General features: G+C 33.3%; 4 protein-coding genes across 5 annotated transcripts; 1 reads left to right on the forward strand and 3 right to left on the reverse strand.

The window, feature by feature from the left end:
* Window positions 1–12,044: 12,044 nt before the first annotated feature.
* LOC103866555 (probable calcium-binding protein CML35) lies at window positions 12,045–13,071 on the reverse strand. The gene has a single exon (XM_009144493.3). It carries the CDS (start codon window positions 12,877–12,879, stop codon window positions 12,238–12,240), a length of 642 nt encoding a protein of 213 aa, XP_009142741.1. The 5' UTR covers window positions 12,880–13,071; the 3' UTR covers window positions 12,045–12,237.
* Window positions 13,072–16,690: 3,619 nt separating this feature from the next.
* LOC103866556 (cysteine-rich and transmembrane domain-containing protein WIH2) lies at window positions 16,691–17,965 on the reverse strand. The gene is made up of 3 exons (XM_009144494.3): window positions 17,716–17,965; window positions 17,364–17,628; window positions 16,691–17,011 (listed from the first exon to the last, which is right to left on the reverse strand). The coding sequence occupies exons 1-3, from the start codon at window positions 17,750–17,752 to the stop codon at window positions 16,966–16,968; spliced, it is 348 nt and encodes a 115-aa protein (XP_009142742.1). The 5' UTR covers window positions 17,753–17,965; the 3' UTR covers window positions 16,691–16,965.
* A 743-nt stretch (window positions 17,966–18,708) lies between these two features.
* Window positions 18,709–21,583, forward strand: LOC103866559 (mediator of DNA damage checkpoint protein 1). Of its 2 annotated transcripts, XM_009144497.3 has the most exons (12): window positions 18,709–18,778; window positions 18,873–18,964; window positions 19,043–19,140; window positions 19,307–19,358; window positions 19,519–19,611; window positions 19,807–19,917; window positions 20,020–20,221; window positions 20,299–20,660; window positions 20,742–20,851; window positions 20,926–20,984; window positions 21,069–21,256; window positions 21,329–21,583. In XM_009144497.3, the coding sequence occupies exons 1-12, from the start codon at window positions 18,724–18,726 to the stop codon at window positions 21,515–21,517; spliced, it is 1,611 nt and encodes a 536-aa protein (XP_009142745.1). In that variant the 5' UTR covers window positions 18,709–18,723; the 3' UTR covers window positions 21,518–21,583. The 2 variants fall into 2 exon arrangements, with proteins under 2 accessions (XP_009142745.1, XP_033148416.1); XM_033292525.1 differs by having other exon boundaries at window positions 18,873–19,140.
* On the reverse strand, window positions 21,535–22,816 carry LOC103866558 (embryo-specific protein ATS3A). The gene is made up of 3 exons (XM_009144496.3): window positions 22,566–22,816; window positions 22,342–22,449; window positions 21,535–21,976 (listed from the first exon to the last, which is right to left on the reverse strand). The coding sequence occupies exons 1-3, from the start codon at window positions 22,686–22,688 to the stop codon at window positions 21,674–21,676; spliced, it is 534 nt and encodes a 177-aa protein (XP_009142744.1). The 5' UTR covers window positions 22,689–22,816; the 3' UTR covers window positions 21,535–21,673.
* Window positions 22,817–22,996: the final 180 nt, after the last annotated feature.

Here is a 22,996-nt window from a genome sequence, read left to right on the forward strand (position 1 = left end):
CAGACGGCGCATATTACATCAGCAGAGGGTGGAGAAAGTTCTGTCGTGATAACAGATGCACCAACGGAGATTTGTTTGTGTTCAACGTGGTTGGAGACGGGACGACAACTCCATTACTGTGTGTATGTCCGGAAAGGAAGGAGTGTACTGAACTACTGATCAAGCACTTCAGCAGAATCGATGGTAAGTCTTCTCATTTGACTTGTTTGTGTTGTCTATATCTTCAATGTTACTACTTTGCTTCTGCTTTAACTTGTATTGTCTTCTTCTACAGGTAGCATTGCTTCTACCTCACGAAATTAGATGGCGCTTTTGCGGTCTTTCCTCTCTATCATCTTAACTTGTTTCTTTTTGTTTTATTAGCAACTTATCAACTTATGTATTTCGGTTTGTAAAACTTGAATGGTTTTTCTATGTGAACTTTTATGCTAAGTTAAACATTCTCGAACTTAATTCCTTTGTTGAATGCGTAGACTGATCATCGAACAAAATGTTTCTATGAATTGAATTTAAGTTAAGAAACAACATAAAATTTTAAAACATAGCTTTTCTACATTTGAAAACACAAACCAAAATATTAAAACATATCTTGAAAGCCAAAACTTAAACTCCAAAACTCTAACATAGTTTTTCTACATCTGAAAACACAAACCAAAATATTAAAACATATCTCAAAACCAAAACTTAAACTCCAAAACTAAAACATAGGTTGAATAAAATGTTTTCATAAATTTTATAATATATTTAAATATTTTATTCATGTATTCTGAATAATTTTAAATTTAAAAAAAATAAAAAAATATTATTATTTTATTCCTATGAACTCCTTCTTCGGGTTCACTAATGCAGAAAACAACAAATTCGGGTTCATAACTGTTCATGGACCCACAAAAAAATATTAAAAAAATTTGGTGAACCCCAAAGTGGCGTTCACCAATGCTCATGCTCTAAAGGTACCCACATGAATTCTGAAGACCATAACTCAAATAAATTAAAAACGAGAGCAAGTAGATGAAAACATGTATTAAAAATTTAGATAATTTAATTTTAAGTATATGATTAAAATTTTGCTAGGATGCAAAATGATACTTGACAAGACAAGACAATGGTGTGTGTGTGTGTGTTATTGCATGTGAAGAGATGTGACGTTGACTTCAATGACTTGACCCCTCAATCTCTTGCTCTCTCTCTGTCTCTCTGCTCCTCCTCTCTTATTTCTCTTCTTCTTACATGTATTTATACTTCTCACCAATTATAAAATTACAAATAACGCTTGCAGAAAGTTATTTCCTTAACTTTTTTTGTTGCCTTTTTTGAACAACCCTTAATATACATAACTGTTTTTGGTGTAAATAATACTCCATACATAACTTATACGCATGAAATTAAACTGCAGTTTATATTATGTTCGTTTCTTTGGTTGAAAATGTATAATACGGCGGATAATTTGAAATGCCATTGACTTAATTCCCTAAATTTATTGACAATAATATCATTATTTCGCTATTAATTCTAATTTCAGTATTATTGTTTTTTGTAGGTAATCAATCTATCGCATGAGAGGTCTCTTCCTAGTTATAAAGGCCATGCCAAAATAGCGGCCTTCAGTATAACGGTACGGCAGCAGCGTTTTTTTAAACAGACTCCGTTTACCTTCAGTTTATTCTATCTTGGCTTTTGAGACGTCTCATTAATTCACTATCACTTAACTAGCTTCTACTGCCACATTTCCCTAAAAGAAGTCTGGGAAAAAAAAAGTAAAACCTCAAAAATATATTAAGGTAATGAATGGTGAAAGTACAAGTGCGTATTTCAGAGCGGTATTGTTAAAAACGCCTTTGACTCACCAATCAACAAGTTTTCAGAAAAAATGTGCGGTTTTAAAAGATGAAAAAGCAAAACCGCAAATAATAAAATTACCTCTTGGTTAGTTAAGGCTCCGAATGGTAACTGCGGTTTGAACGGTGCAGAATGAGCGGTTTAACTGCGATGCGGTGTAGAGATTTTTTGTTACTGTTAACTGCAATGCGGGACAGGGCGGTTCGTAAGATTCAAAGCTTAAGAGTTGATCAAAACCGCACTACCACCTAGTGTCTAGTGTATTTGACAAATACGCACTTATGTTCAAGAAAAAAAAAATAATTGTTTTGTGGCTTTTATTTCTTTTAATAATTTAAAGAACTGTAACGTTCTTTTGTAACACAAGACTAGTAACTAGCCCATATTTAAAAGTAACTATTATGCTAATTAAACTTTGGAAGCTAACTCGTAACTGTAAAGTTTGTAGATTTATTTTTTCATACATAATAATGCAAGAGACATAAATAACAATACATATTTTGAACTTGACTTGGTCATTTTAATACATGAATAAATATGACACAAATAAGAGGAAGACAAAAAAAATCACAAATAAAAGATAATATTGGAAGTATGTTATGAAAAAATCAAAGTAATTAATAGTCTTCTTGTTGCATAGTATTCTTTTTTTATTTCAAACTTTATCAAAAAAATATTTTATATAAATATTTAGTATCTAAAATTGTAAAAGGAAAGGAAAGATAAATAAATATTATTTTATTTTTAATAAATTTAAATTTTAAATATAAAAATAGAAAAACTATTATGAAATTATCACTGAAATATAAATTTAATTTTTAATTGTATTAATATAATTATTATATAATATCATTTCTATCAAAACTGCACTACTTTTAATCAAAATTGCACTATGTTTTCTATCAAAATCGTACTTATCCTACAAACCGTATGAACTGCAGTTGGACCGCACCGCACTTTAATCCCGTCCCGCTTATATTACTAACTCCGCGGTCACCGTTCGGAGCTTTAATAAGAAATCCAAAAAAAAAGATTCTTGTTAACTAAGAAAATGTATTCGACGTATACATTAGGCGTATGAACATTTGTTATTTCTCCATAAGTTCACCACAAAATAATTCAATAAAAAATAAAAAGTAAAATTAAAATTTCATTTTTGTCTATTAAATTTTTCGGGTAAATTTTCATTTTTTTGAGAAACTAATGTGCTATATGTTTATTTTTGGGTGGTCTATCTATTTTGTAAGATTCAAAATTTCTTACAAAATTAACTAATTTAAAATGCTAATATGTTAATGTTTAGAAATCCTCTACGAGTGATGAGATGCTCTTAGTCACAAAAAAATATTTAAACAGTAAAAGTTTGATTTGTTCATAATTTTTTTATTGTTGCATATAAGAACAACAAAAAATATCATTGTAGGTTATCTCATGATAAAAATAATTAATTAATCTCACGGGCTCCATTGACATCAGTCCTTGCAATGACCTAAGAAACCAAGTCGAACTTTAAGTTGTGTTTTGAAAATGTTCATGTTCACTGAATCACTGGTTTGGTACTTAAAGTTAAAGCTCTCTTAAATTTGAGTTAACTAACAGTAGATTTGCATTATATATGATTCAGTTCGGAATGTGTTAAAGTTGAGTTAACTAACAGTAAATGTTCATGTTCACTGGTTTGGTACTTTAAAGTTATGGTGTTGGAGCACTGATTTCCACATGACATGATTATGGTCTAGCTAGAGCTTAAGTCTCAGTCTCGTTTTGATGCGTCTCTCTCAGTCAATGTAAATATTCAGTAGTATTAAATGCATAATGATGCGTGCCTTTGCATAAAACCAGAGTAAGAGACCTCTAGCTTGAACCAAAAGCCCTTACAAAATTCCTTTTGTTTCAGGATATATAGGGAATTCAGAAGACAGCAATTGAAACTTGGAAGCTGGAGTTGAGAGATACCTGAAACTCTCTGTTTCTGTGATGACTGTGACCATTGAGCTTTGCTGTTCTCTATCATCTTTATCCTCGGGGTTATTCTGAACTTTTCTTTATCTTGAATATAAATGTTCATTCAACTATTTATTTGCTTGTTGTCATCATTTACACTGTGCATTTGCACAAAACAAGATTTGGATTCGACTAAAAATCTACCGTAAAACTAAGTGCTCTAATGTAACAGCTCATTTTCATTATACATATAATATAGTATATACTGTTATTCTTTGTCAACTTATTTTTGTTTATTAATTTCTCATTGGATTTGTTTTTATTTCGTATCTTCGGCTTCTTTCTTTGACAAGACGTATACTTGTCTGATTAGAAATCACAACAAGAAACACGTACTTGTGTGATTGATCACTCCGTAATAGTTTTTTGGATCATATCATCCATATGCATGCAAAGACATTCTTGTAGCTACTGTGCTTTATAAATGAAAATGGTCTAAAATAAAACAACTAGACAACGGCCAGAGACTATTCAGACAGAAATTAAATTGTTAGCATTGCTATATATTAAAACGAAGAAAGCTTTGTATTATAAAGTTGAGGGAGTTATGTAATCAGCAAATATCTATTGTGTAATTAACTAATTGCATGCAAAGAGTCATCTAGCCCAAAAGTAGAAATTTGTAAAAGGGGAAAGCATATTTCCATTGATGCAAAGATAATTACTGCATGCAAACAAATTGCTAACATTTCAGAGGAATTAAAATGCTGTGTAATTTCCCAGCAGGGAGACTAAATATATACTTTTGTAAAGAAACAGATTAATTAAGATTAAAAATGTCTCTAAATCTACATGTTAATTCGACTGGTTATGCATTTTATATTTTCATGTACATCCTACAATTTCACCCAAACTTTGGTAACAAATGAACTAGACCGTCGCTAAACGATACTTTTAATATTCAAGTTATAGAGAAGATATATACCAAATTATATAGGTGCCATAGAAGATGTATTTACCATTAACAAATATGTTTCACCTAATTTGGATTTTTTTTTTAATTAGATATCATTTCCAAATAAACCCAAAAGGGAAATGTTTACATCATTATACAGCTAAATCAGAGGTAATCTATATATAAAAGATGAAACTCATGTGAAGCAGTTCGTTACCGCAGAGAAAAAGATATTATTTTCAAGCTTGGTATCGATCAAACGAGGTAGAATTAATGAAGGACTCGTGTATACGCAATGGAACCTGAATAGCAGAAGGTTTTTCCCTATCAAGACCAAAAAAACTATATATGCAATGCAAAATTGTGTAAAAATGACAAAAAAAAATGCAATGCAAAAAGAATACCCCCACCCAGTTCTTATATATTTAGTTCTGATTCAGCAATAATATCAATTTTTTTGATAAATGTCTTACTATCTTTAACTTTTAATCGTGGAAACTGAACAACTTGTGCTAAGTCTAGGATATAATGTTAAATAAACATTCTTATATATTAATAATTTAAGCTATATGTAATGTTAAACTTTACTGGACGCGAGCAGAAATTAATGTTTCGATAGGTAAAAATCAAATAATTGAGTCAATGGTGAAACAAGTTGGCTATGATTAGCCATATTTAATCGAGGGACCAACAAAAGGTGAAATCATAATGGTCCGACAAGGGAAACTCGACATGCTTTGATTTACCATTAAATTTGTTTGTCACTTTCATAGACTTTTCACCAATATCCAGATCGCTCACTTTTTTTTTTGAGCAACCAGATCGGCAGATCGTTCAGACCATCTCCAATGTATTTTTTTATTTTTACCTCTAAAATAGAGAAACTTTATAATAAAAGTGAGTTTTACTTCAATGTATTTTTTTAAAATAGAAATCTCTACATATAGAGCAAAATATAGAGGAATGCTATTTCTTCCTCTATAAATAGAGGAGAAAATATCAATCTCTATTTTAGAGACAAAAATAGAGAGGAGTTGGAGTGATTTTGCCTCTAAATACTATTATAGAGGTAGAAATAGAGGTGGGTTGGAGATGCTCTGATTTACTTTTCAATTTCAAGGAATTTCTTTATTTTATTTTTAAGCGTTAATCATCCCTACCCGGAATATCATTATATGGTTATAATATCAGTTAAACTAATGACTAACAACCGTTTTTCAACTATTTACCACCAACCTACTGATATTTTTTATTAGTAAAAAAGGTGACAAGAAAAAGTACTTTAGTCACAGATACTAAACTAATACTCTTATCATATTCATATATAAAAACATAAAGTAATCTCCAATATGTCTTCATTTGCTGAGTAAATGGCCATTTTTATTTATTATATTGGGCTAAATAGAGTCTTAAAAGCCCATCTCAGCTATTGAGAGCAGATGTAAAAGAGAACGAAATCGGTTTCAAGATTCTTCTGTCCTTAACTAAAGATGGTCTATATTCAAATTAGAGATTTTATCTGCCTTAAACACCCTTTATTTTAATAACTAGGAGGTTATCTATTTTCCCTAAAGAAAGCCCCAAATCATATTAGTTTTTTCATTAAAGATAAGACTTTTCTTAACGGAACTTGAACATATAATCTATTATCAATTAGATAATTCATAAGTTTAATCCACTAGACAGTTTCCTTGTTGGTAACACATTGTTTTTTATATCCCATATTCATAGTGTAGATTCCTTCACAATTTGTGATATTGACCCGTTTCTCTCAAATTCAAAGTGAAAAGACTCCCATATGGGAAATTCATATGATATATGTATTGGTTTTGTTGACTATGAGATTAGCCCATATATTAAATTTAATAAGTAGTTGGACCTTTTACAAAGTAAGCACATATGGCTGGAGTTTGAAAAAGAGGGTGGTTATCATTCTTCTTGCAATCCAAGACAATAAGTAAAGAGAAACTAAATCTAAAGAAAAGAGAAGGTAGCTTTTGGATTGCTTGGGCTTGTTCTCAATTGTGAATAGGGTTGTGATGCTTACAAGTTGATAGACTTGGACTTGTTGGGAGAAAAATATCAATATTACGATCGTGTTCTAACCAAAAACACAGGATTGTAGACAAGAAATGGGACCTTGGAGTGTTGACTGAGGATGACAGAGTTAACAGAAGTCGACGTTAAGAGAAACCATGTCTTGTAGCTCCAGCTTCCTCGGGGATCGAATCTTTCGCAAAGCCACATGCTACATTTCGTCCTCTTCTCTCTTACCGCATGCGCTACTACACGACATATCTATGGTTACAATGTGGTTATTACTAGTTTACTTTCCAAGTTATCAATGATCATTATTTGTCATTACTCGTTACTGAATAAAGTTTTTTATAAACTAACAAAATTAGAAATTGACCGAAGTCAATCATGTATGATATATCGTATATCAGAAGTCAGAACGGTAGATATAAATCTTTAACAAAGGTCAAAATGATTTAAATCAAAATTTCTTTGCAAAACTCTTATAAACATATATATTTGAAGTCGATGAGGACAACAATGATGATTTTGGGTTTGTTTCGTCAATGTTAGTTAAACCACAAAATTTACTGATCGATGAGACAAATAATGATGCTTTAAATTCTTCTGTATTCTAGGTTTTGCCGTTAAAACTTTTATCATCCACTGTTTTTTTATTTTTTTAGTACCAGTAACAATGCACATATAACATATCACCATCTTGATGATGTTTGGAGAGATGACTCTTTCTGGCCAAAAAAAATCCAAAGCGTTCACAATCTATACAGGCGGCCATATATATAAATTTGTGTGGTATAAATACGTGTGAATACGAACAACCTCCAAGAACTTTCAAACTTATAGCCATGTGGGAAGTCATGCCCACTGTGGACACAGAGATACGTCCACACCACCACTATAATTAAAATTTGAAACGATTTGTCATTTTAGCAACGATTAAAATTTAAACATTTAAGATGGTTTTACAGAGATAAGATCAGATTTTGTTGTACTTTATGTAAGACTCAAGTCCACACCACCACTATAATTAAAATTGAAACTTCAAATATTTTACAACTCCTGCTTATAAAATAAATGGACAAACAAATAAATGTAATAAGAATGAATCATTGTGATGTAAAAAAGAAGAAGAAGAGAATGAATTATTGACTTCGACCAACCAAATTATCTGCTTTATAATATGTTTATGCATCTCTCTGAGGTCGACACTTGTTTTCATATGCCTAACAAAAGGACTTATGTCTTAAGAAACGACAAACAAGTTTATATGTTTTTTCAAGCATAATTTGGATTCGGGAATCCTTAATCGAGCTATTATCTCATTTACCATGTGAAGTGCCATAATTCGACTAGATAAAAAGTACAATTTGTGGTATTTAAAAAAAAAATAGAATCTCATCAAAACTTTATAACAGAACTCAAGCTGCTTTCAAATTATTCATGCCATCTGTAACATTAATAATAACTTGATATAGTATATCACTTTAGCTAGAAAGCATTTATACTTCCGGCAGAGTTTTTGATTCTTTAGCACAATCATTCGTCTGCACGTTGCTTATAATATATGTAATACATTAATATAGTCCATTTACTAACCAACTAATATATAGAAAATCTTCTGCTGGTCCAAATATTCCACGCCTCTATGTGTGGTTACGACTTGAGAAGCGGCGCAAATGCCTTTGTTTATCTCACGCAAATTCAACTGAGACTCGGTTTTGTTGTGGACCTTTATGGTGCATGTATCTTTCGTTTACTTCCAATTTGGAGTTCGGCGGAATCTAATTTTATTGAGTAAAAACTCGTAAAGGGTAAATAGATTTACATTTTATAAAAAAGTGAAAAGAAGAAGAAACATTGGAGACGGGGAGGGGCCATGTTCCATAGGCCTCGGTTCGAGTGGAGGACAGTTGGTCGGCTCGCGTTCTTGACAATGGTTGTGGACACAGTTCCTCGAATATGTTCATTATTTTTAGTCTTTAATTTCATATCATTAATTTTATCGATTAGTCTAAACATCGTTAGCAACAATTTTTGCGGCGATTATATATATACATGTAGTTAGAATGGTTAACAAAATAAAATTTGATGTAATTAGAACATTGACCAACATGTATAATGCATTTATACTAGTTTAACCAAATACCACCGCAACGCTTAAAAGGCCTGCTCAAAAATCGGTATATAGAGCCAACCATTAGATTTTAAATGGTGGCGATCTTTTCATGTGACATTATATAGCCAACCATTAGAGCATCTGTGACTTCATTCTATTTTTTATTATAAAATAGAACTAGATTTTGACCCGCGCTTAGAAAGCGCAGACTTTTTTCTGGTAAAAATAAAAGTTTAAATTGATTATTATTTTGTGTTCATATAAATTTTTTAAGATTAAAGTCACCATGATTTATATTGATGTGATCAAGCATCTGCGTTTTTGAAATTTGGTTGAAATGTTATTAAAAATGATGTTTGTTTGTTTAATAGTATAGGAATTATGAAGTGTAAATATATATGTTGGTATTGGAAAGATTGTTGCTCATAATTATATATATATATATATATTAACTATCAAAATTTAAAAATATAAAAGCAAATATATAAAAGAGATTTAATCTGTAGTTATTATAAAGCTATATTTTTTTTCTATACATAGTTAATATTTAAATTATTGTTGAAAATTAAAATCTAAGTTTTTAATTGCAGGTTTATTAATATGGGTGTAAAATGGGTTTTAATATAAACTATGACATTGTCATATATACATGGTACGTTTTTTTATCTCACATGTCCTATTAGAAACATACCATATATAGGTCTGTTTATTTATACTGCTGGTACGTACGATTTTATATATACCTTTATCAAAATATGCGACATTATAAGGACTAAAAGCCTTTTAACTAACGTTGAGTAATATATGGTAATAGTAGGAGAAATAATATATAGACCAAATATACTATTAGTTAAATGAAAGGGTGCAGTAACTTGTTTAAGTAGATTTCTCAAAAATGATTCCATTTTAATAGAATAGACTAGATTCTGACCCGCCCTCAAAAGGGCGGGTATATATATATATATATATATATTTTTAATTTAATTTTATATTTATATTTTTTTTGAAATCATATTTGTGTTTTTCTTTATAATCATATTTGTGTATAAATCTTAATTAAAGACTATTTTATAAAATAATAGCAATTTAAAAAATTGACCCGACATACACTCGGTTAATCATATGCATGTATGTCCGTTTCTTTGTAATCATATGCCCGTATGCCCGTGTACTTTCAAAGTGCGGATTTATTTCCAAAACAAATCAAATTTATTTGATATAATTTTATATTTTTTATTATCATTTACATTTAAATGTTACAAAGAAAGTATTATAATTGTGCAGATTATAATATTTTTGACATTTTAACAGAAATAATTTTGATGACGAAATATGTAATTAGGTTTTAAGAAAATCATGATATTTTGCATTTTTAGCATTTTGAATTATTAATATAATATATAATATTCATACTCGGAAAACCAATGTTGAATCTACCCGTAAGTATGAGTCTTGAATCCGATTCAATCCGACCTATATACTCAAAATATTAATTTATTGTATTTATCTAAATTTTGCTAAATTTAATTTATAATATAATTTTAGATCTTTTCGCGATATTTTCATATTTGATCTGAATCGACGATAAAAATGGTAAATCGAGTGATCTGCATATAATCCAGCTCAGATTTTGGATTAAATTATAAAATTTCTATTTAAAAAATCCATAAAATCCGGTTAAAAGCCCAACCCGAAAAAACCTAGATAAATCTAATGATATTTTATTTTTTTTAATTTAAACTTAAATTAATTTCATGATAATTATAATTTTTAAATTTAAAGGCGAAATCCTAATTTTCTTGATAAATTGGTCAAATAATTTGCATTTCATGAAAATGAAATAAAATTCTAATTATATTTGGTAAATAAAAAAATACTTTTTATATTAACTATTTCAATGGTAAATAATATTATACTAATATATTATCTATTTTATTAAAAGGGCAGATTTAGTAAATATAAAGCATAAACTTATATTTTAAATATTAGTAGTCATAATAGTAAGAATAAAGGTAGATATTAATTCACTGGATTAACTAATGTATAATGTATAAGTAAAGTGTTATTTGTGGTTATAAATGTGTAGATGTTTAAAAAAAAAGTGATGTAGTTATTATGCAGATTTGAATCAAACGTATATCAATTGTTTATTTGTACACTCTTGTAAACATGGTAGTTATGGATCCTAGAATATAGGAATAAAGGTAAGCAGTTATAAACTATATGGTTTAATTTTTATATATGTGCATAAGAAAATAATAAATTGGACATAACTTTTTATCAATTGGTCATGTTGCTGTTTTAATAGTATTGATTTAGAATAAAAATGTTTTAATGATACTTTATTTTTATTTTATAATAGATTTTTTTTGTAACACTCATTTTGTGATAGAATAAAAAATGAGTTTATTCTATATAGAAGAAAAAAAAATTTATTCATCACGGTATTTTCCACTTTAAAGTAAAGTATCATTAAAAATATCACAATTCTATTACTATATTTTAAAATAAAAAATATGATGAACCATTTGAAATAGTCTTACCAGAAACCGAGTTTTTAGGTATTTTGAAAGCAACCGTTAATGCATTAAACTAAATCGTAAATATAAGATGGCTGGATGCATAGCAAACACAGTCAAACACAAGTAATAAACGGTTTTACAACCTCTTAACATTGAATTAAACTAATGTTGTTGAGATTGTTAAGACTTTAAATGTTAATTTTAGTATTTGCTAGTTTGAATTCTGTCACAACCAATACAATAACGGATAGGTTGTTTTGTAATCCTTTGATATCGCACTATCTCGCACACAAAGTTTTTAAAATGGATAAGTTAGCACATAATGCTATGCTTTGATACAACCATTGCATTTTTATTTTTTGTGGTTTTGAGATATCCTAATTATTTTAGGTTTTTAATTCAGTTTGCTGATAGAAAAGTGTGAACTGGTTAACTAGGATGAAAAAGTAAGAATAAGGGTCGTACAATTTTAACATTATCTTAAATTCAATAGGTTTTTGGTAAATAAGAGATTATCAATATTTTTTTATATAATATTTTTTTATTGAATTATACTTTTATTCAACTTCTTCCCCTTCAAAATATGATGAGTAAACTCTTTTAAAGTTTTAATCAACCAGAGAGTGACACATGTGCATGAGTATAATTATTTTGGAGAAACCGACGGTTAACTTGCTTTCCGTCACGAAATTAAAACCCACCGCAAAATAGAAATTACAGTTACATAAAATATTGTGTAAATAAAAGGCAAAAAGAAAAAGAGAGAGAGAGAGAGCATGGCACGATGTCATTATCATTTCAATCATACATTCATACAACATGACTCAATGATGATCATTCGTCGCTGGAGCCTGAAGCTCCATCATACGGCGAAAGTCATCGAACCGAACAAAACCATCACCGTTCCTATCAACAGTCGCTATCATACGCACACAGTCCTCTAACGTGCACCGCTCGTCTCCGATAACTCCAAAAACTCTATGCAACTCCTCCGCCGAGATTCTCCCGTCGCGGTCCGCGTCGAAAAACTCAAACACCTCCCTCATCTCCTCCGTCTCTATACACCCTTCACCGGAGGAGGTTCCAGCCACGCGGCTAGCTAGCTCTTCGAGGCTGATACAACCATCAGCATCTACTTCTCTGAGCATCATACTCACCTCTTCAGGACTCGGCGGTTCAGGGCTGAGCCTGCTAAGAAGCGCCGCTAGATCTTTTCTTGAAACCACACCGTCGTCGTCTCGGTCTATCAGCTTAAACGCTTCGACCAGCTCGGAGTAGAAATCACCGGAGCTTTGCGGAAGAACACTGACGGGTGTAGCGGCGGGGCCTGGCTTGAGTTTACCGTATGAGCCACCGTCGGAGGAGGAGGAAGAAGCGGCGGAGCTGAAGGAAGAAGGTTCGGATCTTGAGACAGAACCTTTGGACTTGGAGCGGAACACACGCTTGAGGCTAGCGGCGAGCTTCATGTCGGAGAAGAAGATAAAAGGAGGATATGTTGTTGTTGAGTATCTTGTTGGTGTGAGAGGAAAGAGCGAGGAAGGAAGGTATTAAATGGGGAGAGAAAGAGAGAAGCCATGGCAGCTTCCACGAAGCTTCGTGGAGAGAGTTGTTCGATGATTTTGATACTTAAATACCCTAAAACACTATCATATCATATTCATTCATTCATTCCTCTATTTTCTTCCTTTTTAATTTAAAGTTTCCTTATTTCTAGATTTTCATTTATTATTACGATGACTAACCAATTCAAGTTTTATTTATTCTTGTATAAGACCATCTCCGATGGTTCAATCTATTTTAGAGTAGAAAATAGAGTGATGAATAAAAAAAAAACAAATTACTCTATATTTGGAATAAACCTATTTTTTACTCTATTATAGAGTGAAAAATAGAATAATATTGGAGTATTCTTTACTCTAAACTCTATTTTAGAGTAAAAACTATAATGGAGTTGGAGATGCTGTAACGTACACATGCAACGTATCTACTGGGAGAAAAACACAAACGTATCTATCTATCTACTGTTTTTAATCTAATACTAGGGGTTAAAGAGTAAGTTAAGAAACAACCGTTGAATGGGGGTTCTCTCTCCTCTCCTAGAGAGAGAGTTTTCTCTCGACAATTTTTCTTCTCTTATCAAATTTCTATCTTTCAGAGAGGTAAAGATCGTTTGAGAGTGAGAGAGATCTACTTTTTGGTTCCGGTTTCGGTTTCATCCGACCGGACTCTGTCTCCGGCGTTCTCGCCTTTTCCTCCGGCGAAGATCGGCCGGCTTTTGTCTCCGCGTCGCATATTCTTTCATGTGACGGCGGCTTACTCCGGGTTTTTTCCCGTTTACGTCGATCTACTCTTCTTCTGGCTATCACCATTCAATCGTCTCTCTTTTTTTCCTAGTCGGATTGTTCTTTCCCTTAGTTGGAAAGCCGGCGATGGATAAATCGATTGTAGATGATTGTATTTTTCTGAAGCGTAGATCCGGTTGGCGATTGGGTTTCTTTGAAGCTAGCTCTTGTAGCAACTGTTTCATCGATGATCTCCGCTAGCGGCGGAGTTCTGATGCGCCGCCTCCTTGCTTCCGGTGGACGACAGCGGACCTTCATCTTGACACGTGTGCATGCATCGCCGGGCGAACGTACACGCGGTGGGTGACGTGTCCCTCTTTCCTCGACGGTTTACTCTATGGACTTACGGCCCATAGCTGTTTTCTTTGGTTGGCCTGTCTGTTTGGGCTTTTCTCTTTGTTTCGTTGGCCCGTTTACTGTTTGGACTTTTGTATAGTTGTTGGGCTTAGTCTCTTGGGTTTTGTTCCACTTAATAAAACTCAGATGACAAAAAAAAAAAAAAAAAAAAAGAAACAACTACGTACTTGTCTCATTACATAGGACTTTGTTTGTGTCTGGATTCGGTTTATATATATGGTCTGACATCGTCAGAGACACATGCAGGCCCAGAGTGGTCGTCTAGTCATGAGTCATTTACCTAATTTTTATTTTTTGTACTTATCGATTGGTTGGGAATTACGAAAATGTTTTCACTTTATAGCGATTATTAGTTTCCCTTTTGATTTATTTTTAATGAGTTTATTTACTTTAGGCAAATAGCGTTAAGATTGGTTCAGAATCTTTTTTCCATACCACGTGAAAGAAAATCGGTAAAAAAAAAGGTTATTGTCATTTTTATTGTCAATTTGAACTCAATACTTTTCGTGCATTTGCATGAGATAGGCTTTAAAACAATAACAAATACTATTTGATGACTTTGTATAACATACTTTTAGTGCTAAAGTAAACATCGGCGTGGTTAAACACGTTGTTTGCTTGTGTTTTCTTTGTTTGAGGATTTATGAACCAGAAAGTGTCAAATATCATTAGCAAGACATATTCAATATTTCCGGCTACATAATAAAAATAGAATTTCTTCACAGAACGTAAGACGCATTACTTGGTACGGCCGACTCTGGTCTTATAAAATAATTTGTGTAGAATTGATGACATAAGTTGATAAAACCGAATAGTTAAACTTTATCTATTGACATTCAAAAATATTATTTTAAGATTGCAGTAATCATTCTAGAATGAATACGTGGCAATATCGATAGTGTTTATGTTGTTGCCTTCTCAGTACCTGAAGAAACTTTTACAAATCTATATGTAACTAAGAGCAGTCTTATTACCGTTACGTAACGGATGCAATCACAAATGATAATGCCCCAAAAGACCAAAACACTAAGACAGAACACAGCATTAATGGTCATAAAAACACTTTCACCACCAACCATGTTGCTGAGTTTGTGTGTCTTAAATATCCATGCACAACTAAAAACTCAGCACCTGTTAAATTCTAGATAAATATGTATTTTTAAAAGAAAAATGAAATTGAATTTTGAGGCTGCTATAAATATAAGTTTAAAAATTTATAAAATTATTTATTTCACACAATAATAAAAAATCCTAAACGATATTTGCCTCAATACATTTTGTTCTCTACTGTCTTCTTGCTTAATTCTTGCTCAATACACAACAAACAACAAACCCCAACCTCAGCGTCATCTTCAGATCTCATATTTCAGGAATCGCTAACTTAGCATCACGTACATAATCCCGGAATAGAGCCAAATGAGCACACATTATCCTGGTCCGAGTCAGAGCTTAGATGTGTCGTTTCACCATAGCATGGGCTTTAAATGGTAGTATTTAGTTAAACCATAATGGGCGGCTTTTTAATATATGTGTTATAGCCCATAGGAGTGAGTACAAGTATCATATCCATGATCCAAAGCGCGATACGGAAACTTGTAACATGCAACTGGACTGATATGGGAACTATCCATTAATAAACAAATAGTAATATGGAAATAATTGCTCTAGTAGTTTAGAATATACCCTGCCATATTCTTCTAGTTACTTCTAGACGAGTTTTAAAGTCAAAACGGCAAAGGCAGAACAAAGACTTTTCAGACCCTAACCAATATAGACTTGTTCTTCAAGTAAAACTCGTAGAGCCCAAGAACCAATGTTCCTAAACCTCTCCTTATTTCCATTATTCCCAACTGATTATTCCTATATATAAAGCAGATACGTAAACACACGACAACTATCTCTAACCACAAAGTATTTTGAGTTTTCGATTTGATTGCAAAAGAAAAACGATGTCCGGTCTTCTTCAGTTCAATTTTTCCCAACAGATTTCTATTATCCGAAGCCAAATCGTGTAGAAACCGCTGACAAGGTCCACAAACCTTGTGTTCAATCAGTGTCTTCATACGGATTCAAGAAAGAGATGGCGATCGTTGTTGGAGAAAATAACCAAAGTGGTTTGGTTCGTTATGTCAACGGCGAGACAAAACGACGTGGATCATCTGATGCTGCTACTACGTTTCTTGAGTATTGTGACTCTACCAGTTAGGCTTTCTCTTCTTTTCTTTTCTTTTTTAGTTTTGACTGAATAAAATCTTGCTATTTTTATTTTAATACTTGTAATGGAATATTACCACACATTATTTGTAATGAGTTATGATACTTTATATTTCATGCCTTGGCTAGTTGCTACTAGTTTCATCAGTAGCATTGATATGTTGAAGAGTGTTTTGTTCTCTCCCAGATTACAACAGTTACCTAACAACACTAATGGAAGAACCAACCCATGTGGCCCATGTGGATTGGTTTGCAGAGAACATGGCCACTTGAAAACGAAACTACTTTTTGCAATAATATTATACATATATGATGAAGAAGAATCAATGATATATGATGATACGAATTATGAACACATATATAGAGAAAGCAATAGACTGAGGCAAAGGAATAGTAGTGTATTCATACCAACCAATTTACATTCCCATTAGTCTCAAATCCAAACCTGAGCTAGAACGTGGATAGAAACATAATTTATGAACTCAAGGAGACAAAAACAGAAACGAAAGAAAGCGAATAGACAAGAGATTATAGTATCAGCAATCCATCATTTTATATCCCATAAATTACTTAAGGTTCTTGTGTTGCTAAACAGTTTTCTTGCAAACAAATCAACAGCTCTGAGAGCACATACTCCAATCAGAAGCAAGCATCCAAGAGACAGCAACAACACAGAGCAGCAAGACTGCAAAAATCAAAAATATTTGTTAACAACACTGCTATAAGTATCAAGTACTAGTTCCAATTATTCTTAACACTTTCAAAAACCAGTAACACAACTAAACATGCAATGTAGTAACCAGTAACATTTAAATGGTTGATGCAAATTCACAAGATATCAAGCATGTTCATCCTAAACATACGCAATATGGATTCATTTTCACTCTCTTTAATTAGGATTCAAGCTATACATAGGAATATTCTAGGTGTAACCAACATTAGAGTTTTTTTTCCTACGAATCTGAACGTTAAATAATCAAACAGTAAAAATATCCAGTCTACGTAGATGATTAGATCGAGTGTATTTTTGGACATACCATCCTTCTAGACACCCAGGACCGGACTTTTGTGGCTGGTGCTGCTGCGGTGGTGGCGGAGGATATTGAGGCGCATAAGGAGGAGGATAACCTTGCGGAGGATAGCCCTGCTGCGGTGGATAGCCTTGCTGCGGTGGATAGCCTTGTGGAGGGTAGCCTTGCGGCGGATATCCTTGCTGCGGAGGGTAGCCTTGCGGCGGATAGCCCTGAGGAGGATATCCTTGCGGTGGATAAGCATCTTTCGAATATCCCTCGGGCGGATAACCTGATTATCAGATCATCAAAAGTTAAGCACGGAGATGATGATCAGATCTAAAAGAAATATAATGATGGAATATAGGCGAGAGAGAACCTTGAGGAGGAGGAACACCGACGGGAGGTTGGCTCATTGTTAGGTTTCTGATAAACGTGTAAGTCAAGAAACAAATGTAGACGAAAGGAAGAGGAGATGATGAAGCACAGTGCACACCCCTAAGATCCACAAAAGTAAGAGTAGTTATAGGAGGCGTTAGAGAAAGTGAAGGAGATGGAAACGAGGAGGAGAGTGTTTTAAGTAACACGCGTTTTTATCCTAATCGTTAATAATACCCATGTAACCAACCACCTATAGTTATATGTTAAGTATTACAACAACTTTCACGAGGTTTCTGCCCTTTCCAGATATTATCTCTCTGTTTGTTTTAAATTAAACTAAAAAACAATTATACCAATTTCGTTGGCTGTTTCTTCTTTGTGCTAAAAGATGATTTTCCATGATTAAATATACATAATAACCATATTTAATAGTCTTGTTATAATAGAATAACTGTTTGTTGTCAAAAAAAAAATCTTCATTATAATATTAACATCTCATTTATTCTCTCAATGCACAGTATTCCTGATATTGAATACGTTCTATATTATAGTGTTAGTGTTATCAACACTGAACTTAAATAATTATGCCCCGTTGTATTCATACCAAACCACGATTCTAACCCAGCCTGTCCTAAGTGTACATAACGTCCGGTGTCTGCATGTTGAACTGCCTTCAAACACTGTCTCCAAGTTTATTAACTTCTTATCTCATTTGAATCATATCAATGTCTCTCATCATCATCATCATCAATTCATACTAGAAAAAACCTCATCTTCAAACAGCAAACTCAATCTTCCAGGTGGGTTATTAGAACCCACAAACCAGATCAGAAGAACATGTACCGAATTTAAACCGGAATTAGTAAAAAAGTTACCGAAGAAGAAAAAAACAAATGAACTCTCCTTTTGGGCCTTTTAGAAGATGGGCCTTGGGTAAACATATTTAATAGCTTCGACTTTTCATTTCCATTAATATTTATTTTCTACTAAAAAAAAATTATCAAAAATGGCGCCAAAGCGAGCACCACCGCCGCCGATGCAGTCCTCTCTCCACCGTATCGGTGAGAAAGCTCGAATCTTTACTGATTTCTCCGGTCAAATAGAATGAAAATCTTCGGGTGTTTTTGACTGATCTCTCTCTAATTGATTGTGCAGAGAAGGAGACAATCGTTTCTTATCCGAAACAACACATGTTTCTTCTTCTCAACCCTCGAGACGAAGATGATTTCACCAAAACCCATCTCGATGTTAGTCTACTCTCACCAAACCCACTTGAAAGTTTTGATCTTTTTGCTCATAACCACTCGTTGTTTTGCTCGATTCAGCAAGTGCTCAAGTTGTATAGCGAAGAGCTACCCGACATGAACTACGCTTCAAACACTCGGAAGCAATCTACATTCCTTGATAGATGCGTCTCCAAAGGGTATATATTCTCTGCTTGACACTCTCTCTTAGGAAGAACTTTTAACTGGTCATGAGGTTTTAGAGGCTATAGACGATTTTAATAAAAATCACTTCTTTAAATTTTTTGAGACCAATGTTTCATCTGTTACTTTTAATTGCTTCTGTAATATTGTGATTTCTTGCAGCAAGTATTGTTCATTGGTTCTGAAGTCGACACTCAACGGTGTCTCAGATGAGGTAAATAAGCTCTGAGTTTTGATCATAAGCAGCCTAGGCCTTGGATGAATCTTTGATATCTATGTGAAAGAAGGCTATAACATAGATATCAAATAGTTTGCTCTTAGTTTGTCTGCAACTGTAACATTTGATTATTATTGGTATGTGATTTTTTTGGTAGATATTAGCTGCAATCACCTATCAAATAGTCCCTGCTGATACACAGTATGCTGAGATACCACTTGCTGCTGTAACATCTACACACCAGAAAAAGGTTCGTTTTTGCTCTTACTTATTTTAGATAGTAACAGCTTTTATTGTTAAATTCTTTACCAAAGATCTTTGTGTTAAATAGTAAAATGTCTATCATGTATAAGATATTGCATACTTGCTTTCAAGTGTTTAGCTTCTTTTTTATTGCAACTGGTTGTACTAAAGATAGCTTGCTTTTTTATTAATACATTTACAGGGTTTTGGTAAACTTGTCTATGAAGAACTAATGAAGAGGCTTCATAGTGTTGGCATTCGGATTATATACTGTTGGGCGGACAAAGAATCTGAAGGCTTCTGGGTTAAGCAGGTCATTATGTTTACTGTTCTTGGAGTCTTCTCTTCATTTTTATTTTTTGCTTCATTTTTTTACTGGATTAGAACTAAGTTAACTCTTTATGTACCTTTTCAGGGGTTTACAACATTAGCTGAGGTAGACCAGAAGGGAAAAGCAAAGAGGTTACACATTAAGTCTAACATTCGAAAAGCCTTGTGTTTCCCCGGCGGTTCTACTCTCATGCTTTCACATCTCAAAAAGGAACCTTCTGTTAATCCTGTGGCTGGAGATTCAGTTAAACTTGGAGAGAGCTTTGGTGAAAGCGTTTATGTTGACTGTAAGTTACTTTTAACTATTTTTGTTTACACTTATTGAGAAGACTCTTAAGTTTCTTTTACAATGTTCCATATACAGGTCTCTCTACTATCAGAAGTCCAATAGACTCAACCACCACAGAAAAGGAACAGCAGAAAGTGATCTCTGATCAAGCTACCACAGCTGACAGTGATTTCACACCTAGCTTGAAGAGATCTTGGGAGGAAGCTTCACTGTCTTCTCTACAATCCAAAAGAATCAGGGCAAACCGCAATAATGACACTAAGATAGCTAAAGAGGATCTTGCTACCAGCTCCAAGCAATCGAAAGACAGTTCTTCCTTCCAAGTGGATTCAACCAAGAACCATCTGCCCACAATCTGCAAAAGAAACAATGGTGAGAACTACAGAATCTTGTTGATGGACATTGGAGATGAAAACAAACGAGCTTGGTTAACAGAGGTATTTAGATAAAAAATATAGTTGACTCAGATGTGTTTTTCTATTCACCTTATGTTGTCTTCTGGTTTCTTATTACAACAGGTAATAAGAAAACTAGGTGGGGATGTGACCATGGACGGCAACATGAGCACACATATTGTCACTGGAAAAGTCAGAAAAACGCTTAACTTCTGCACTGCTCTTTGCTCTGGGTTTAGTCTCTAAACTTACTAGCATCATGTTTGACTGTTACCAAACTATGTGTTTATCATAAGAATGGTTGCAGGGCTTGGATCGTGTCACCAAGCTGGTTAAAAGAAAGCTTCCGACAAAGCAGATTTGCTAGTAAGATGAACTCTCTCTCTGGTGTATTATTAATATATATTATTGTCTGAACTCTTCTGCTGATGACACTATTTGTTGCATTAGATGAAACCTCACACATACTGCACGATGAAGACTACCAGTTGAAGTATGAAACCGATCTGAAAAGCACAGTTCTTAGAGCAAAAGCTAGACCAAACTCGTTGCTTAAAGGATACGACGTATGCGTTGGACCTCACGTTCAGTTGCCTGTTGAAACTTCATCTGCTATCATAAAATCTGCTGGTGGAAATGTAAGTTCTCTCTAAGTGTCTGCTTTCACAAGAAGCTTCCACATTCTAATCCACCTTTTGGAACTCTTTCAGGTGATCAGAGGGGTTGATAAGGTAAATGATGCAACAAAAACGATATACATTGGGTGCGAAGAAGACACAGCTGAGGCTTTAAGGGCAGCAAAGAAGAGGGTTTGGACATTCAGCAGTGAATGGTTAATGAAGTGTGTGTTGACGCAACAACTTGAGCTTCAAGTTACTCAGTTTGTTGAGTCCTTGTGATTTCGAACTCGAGACTCCTCAATGTAACCACATGGCATTTATTGACTTAAAACGCTATTTAACATACATGTTTTCTCACAAATACACTCAAAACACATTGCTTCTCTCCAGTTTCCGCTATAAAAAAATAGTAATTCAACAGATAAATCAACCATATTACATAGACGCAGTGGAGGCAATGATGGGTTGAGAAGACTTGTCATTAGCATTGACAATGCCGTTGCAGACGTTGAAGCCGTACCAAACGGAGTTAGGCAAGAAGAGGTTATAGTAGAAAGTGACTGATCTGATGTATGAGCCATAGATCTTGACGTTCTCTGGTTTCCAGCCGTCGTATCCTTGTCTGAGTAGGTAGAGATAACATACGTCACGCATACACGGTCCTGTTATCCTGTATGTATCGGAAGAACACCTTTCAAATGCCCTTGAGTGTGGATCGTCTAGTCTCTTCACGTATACCTAAGGCAAAAAAAAGGATATCTAAAAGAAAAGGTATATTGTAACTATCAAAATGCGAGTTAATACTTAAAGTATACTATACTTTTATTTCATTTCTGTATTGTTTGAAAACATGAAAAAGATAAATAAATAAACAAAACCCTACGCTTAATTTTTACGTTCCTGACGTCACATGAGAAAAAAATAATCGTTGACCAAGAAAATATAAACTTTTTAGATCTAATTTTCTCAAATTAGCTGTTTTATCTGATAATCTGTGATTGGTTAAACCCAAGCCAGTTTGTTTGCATCTTAAGATAGCATTACAGAAACTTTGTTTGGAGGTTAAGGAACAATGAAAAAGAAAGAAAAAGAAAACAGTTTACCTCGTTGCCGTACACATCACCAAAGGCAATACTGATCTTATCTCTGGTGTAAGACACCGAGGAACAGCTTGTCTTAATGATCACCGTGTAAGAACACACACCCGCATTCTGAAAATTTGATCCAGAAATGAACAAGAAAATGAATCAATCGAGCATTAGTTAGGTTGCTTCCTTGATTCTTGGATCAAGAAGAATCTTACAAATGATTCATGATTTGTTGTTACCTCTAGCTTTGGTTTAGGAAGAAACGAATCAACCGGCCTAGGTTTTGTGGTGACGAAGGATCTCGCATAGGAAGACGTTGTTAAAAAGCATAGTGCAAAGAGAAATAAAGATAACCTGAGCATCCTTAGTGAGTTGAAAAGATTTGGAGATTAACAAAATGTTCAGATCTCAGTGGTTTGGACCAAGTGGTTATTCTAGAGAGACCGACACGAGGATCACGTTCACTTAAATAATTGAGACAAGTTTTATTCTAGTTTTATTTTACTGTCCTGTCTTTTTCTGTCTTTATGCATAGTTTCCCTCAACCACTATATAAACAAAAAACACACATTGATGAAAATAGAATTTAGTAAAATTAGACTGTACTCCATCCGTTTCATATTAGTTGTCGTTTTAAAGTTCAAATTTTGTTTTATTTTAAGTCTCATTT

This window comes from Brassica rapa, chromosome A05 (assembly GCF_000309985.2).
Source record: "Brassica rapa cultivar Chiifu-401-42 chromosome A05, CAAS_Brap_v3.01, whole genome shotgun sequence".
Taxonomy (NCBI): domain Eukaryota; kingdom Viridiplantae; phylum Streptophyta; class Magnoliopsida; order Brassicales; family Brassicaceae; genus Brassica; species Brassica rapa.

Bases quoted from the DNA above. Each gene is read 5' to 3' on its own strand.
- LOC103866559 (XM_033292525.1), top strand. From the start codon at position 18,724: ATGGCGCCAAAGCGAGCACCACCGCCGCCGATGCAGTCCTCTCTCCAC. The intron at 20,222-20,298 runs GTAAGTTACTTT...TTCCATATACAG, and splicing joins TGAAAGCGTTTATGTTGACT to GTCTCTCTACTATCAGAAGT. The intron at 20,985-21,068 runs GTAAGATGAACT...TTGTTGCATTAG, and splicing joins CCGACAAAGCAGATTTGCTA to ATGAAACCTCACACATACTG.
- LOC103866558 (XM_009144496.3), bottom strand. From the start codon at position 22,688: ATGCTCAGGTTATCTTTATTTCTCTTTGCACTATGCTTTTTAACAACG. The intron at 22,450-22,565 runs GTAACAACAAAT...TCAAATTTTCAG, and splicing joins TTCCTAAACCAAAGCTAGAG to AATGCGGGTGTGTGTTCTTA. The intron at 21,977-22,341 runs GTAAACTGTTTT...TTTTTGCCTTAG, and splicing joins GTGATGTGTACGGCAACGAG to GTATACGTGAAGAGACTAGA.
- LOC103866555 (XM_009144493.3), bottom strand. From the start codon at position 12,879: ATGAAGCTCGCCGCTAGCCTCAAGCGTGTGTTCCGCTCCAAGTCCAAA.
- LOC103866556 (XM_009144494.3), bottom strand. From the start codon at position 17,752: ATGAGCCAACCTCCCGTCGGTGTTCCTCCTCCTCAAG. The intron at 17,629-17,715 runs GTTCTCTCTCGC...TCTGATAATCAG, and splicing joins CGGTGTTCCTCCTCCTCAAG to GTTATCCGCCCGAGGGATAT. The intron at 17,012-17,363 runs GTATGTCCAAAA...TGATTTTTGCAG, and splicing joins CCTGGGTGTCTAGAAGGATG to TCTTGCTGCTCTGTGTTGTT.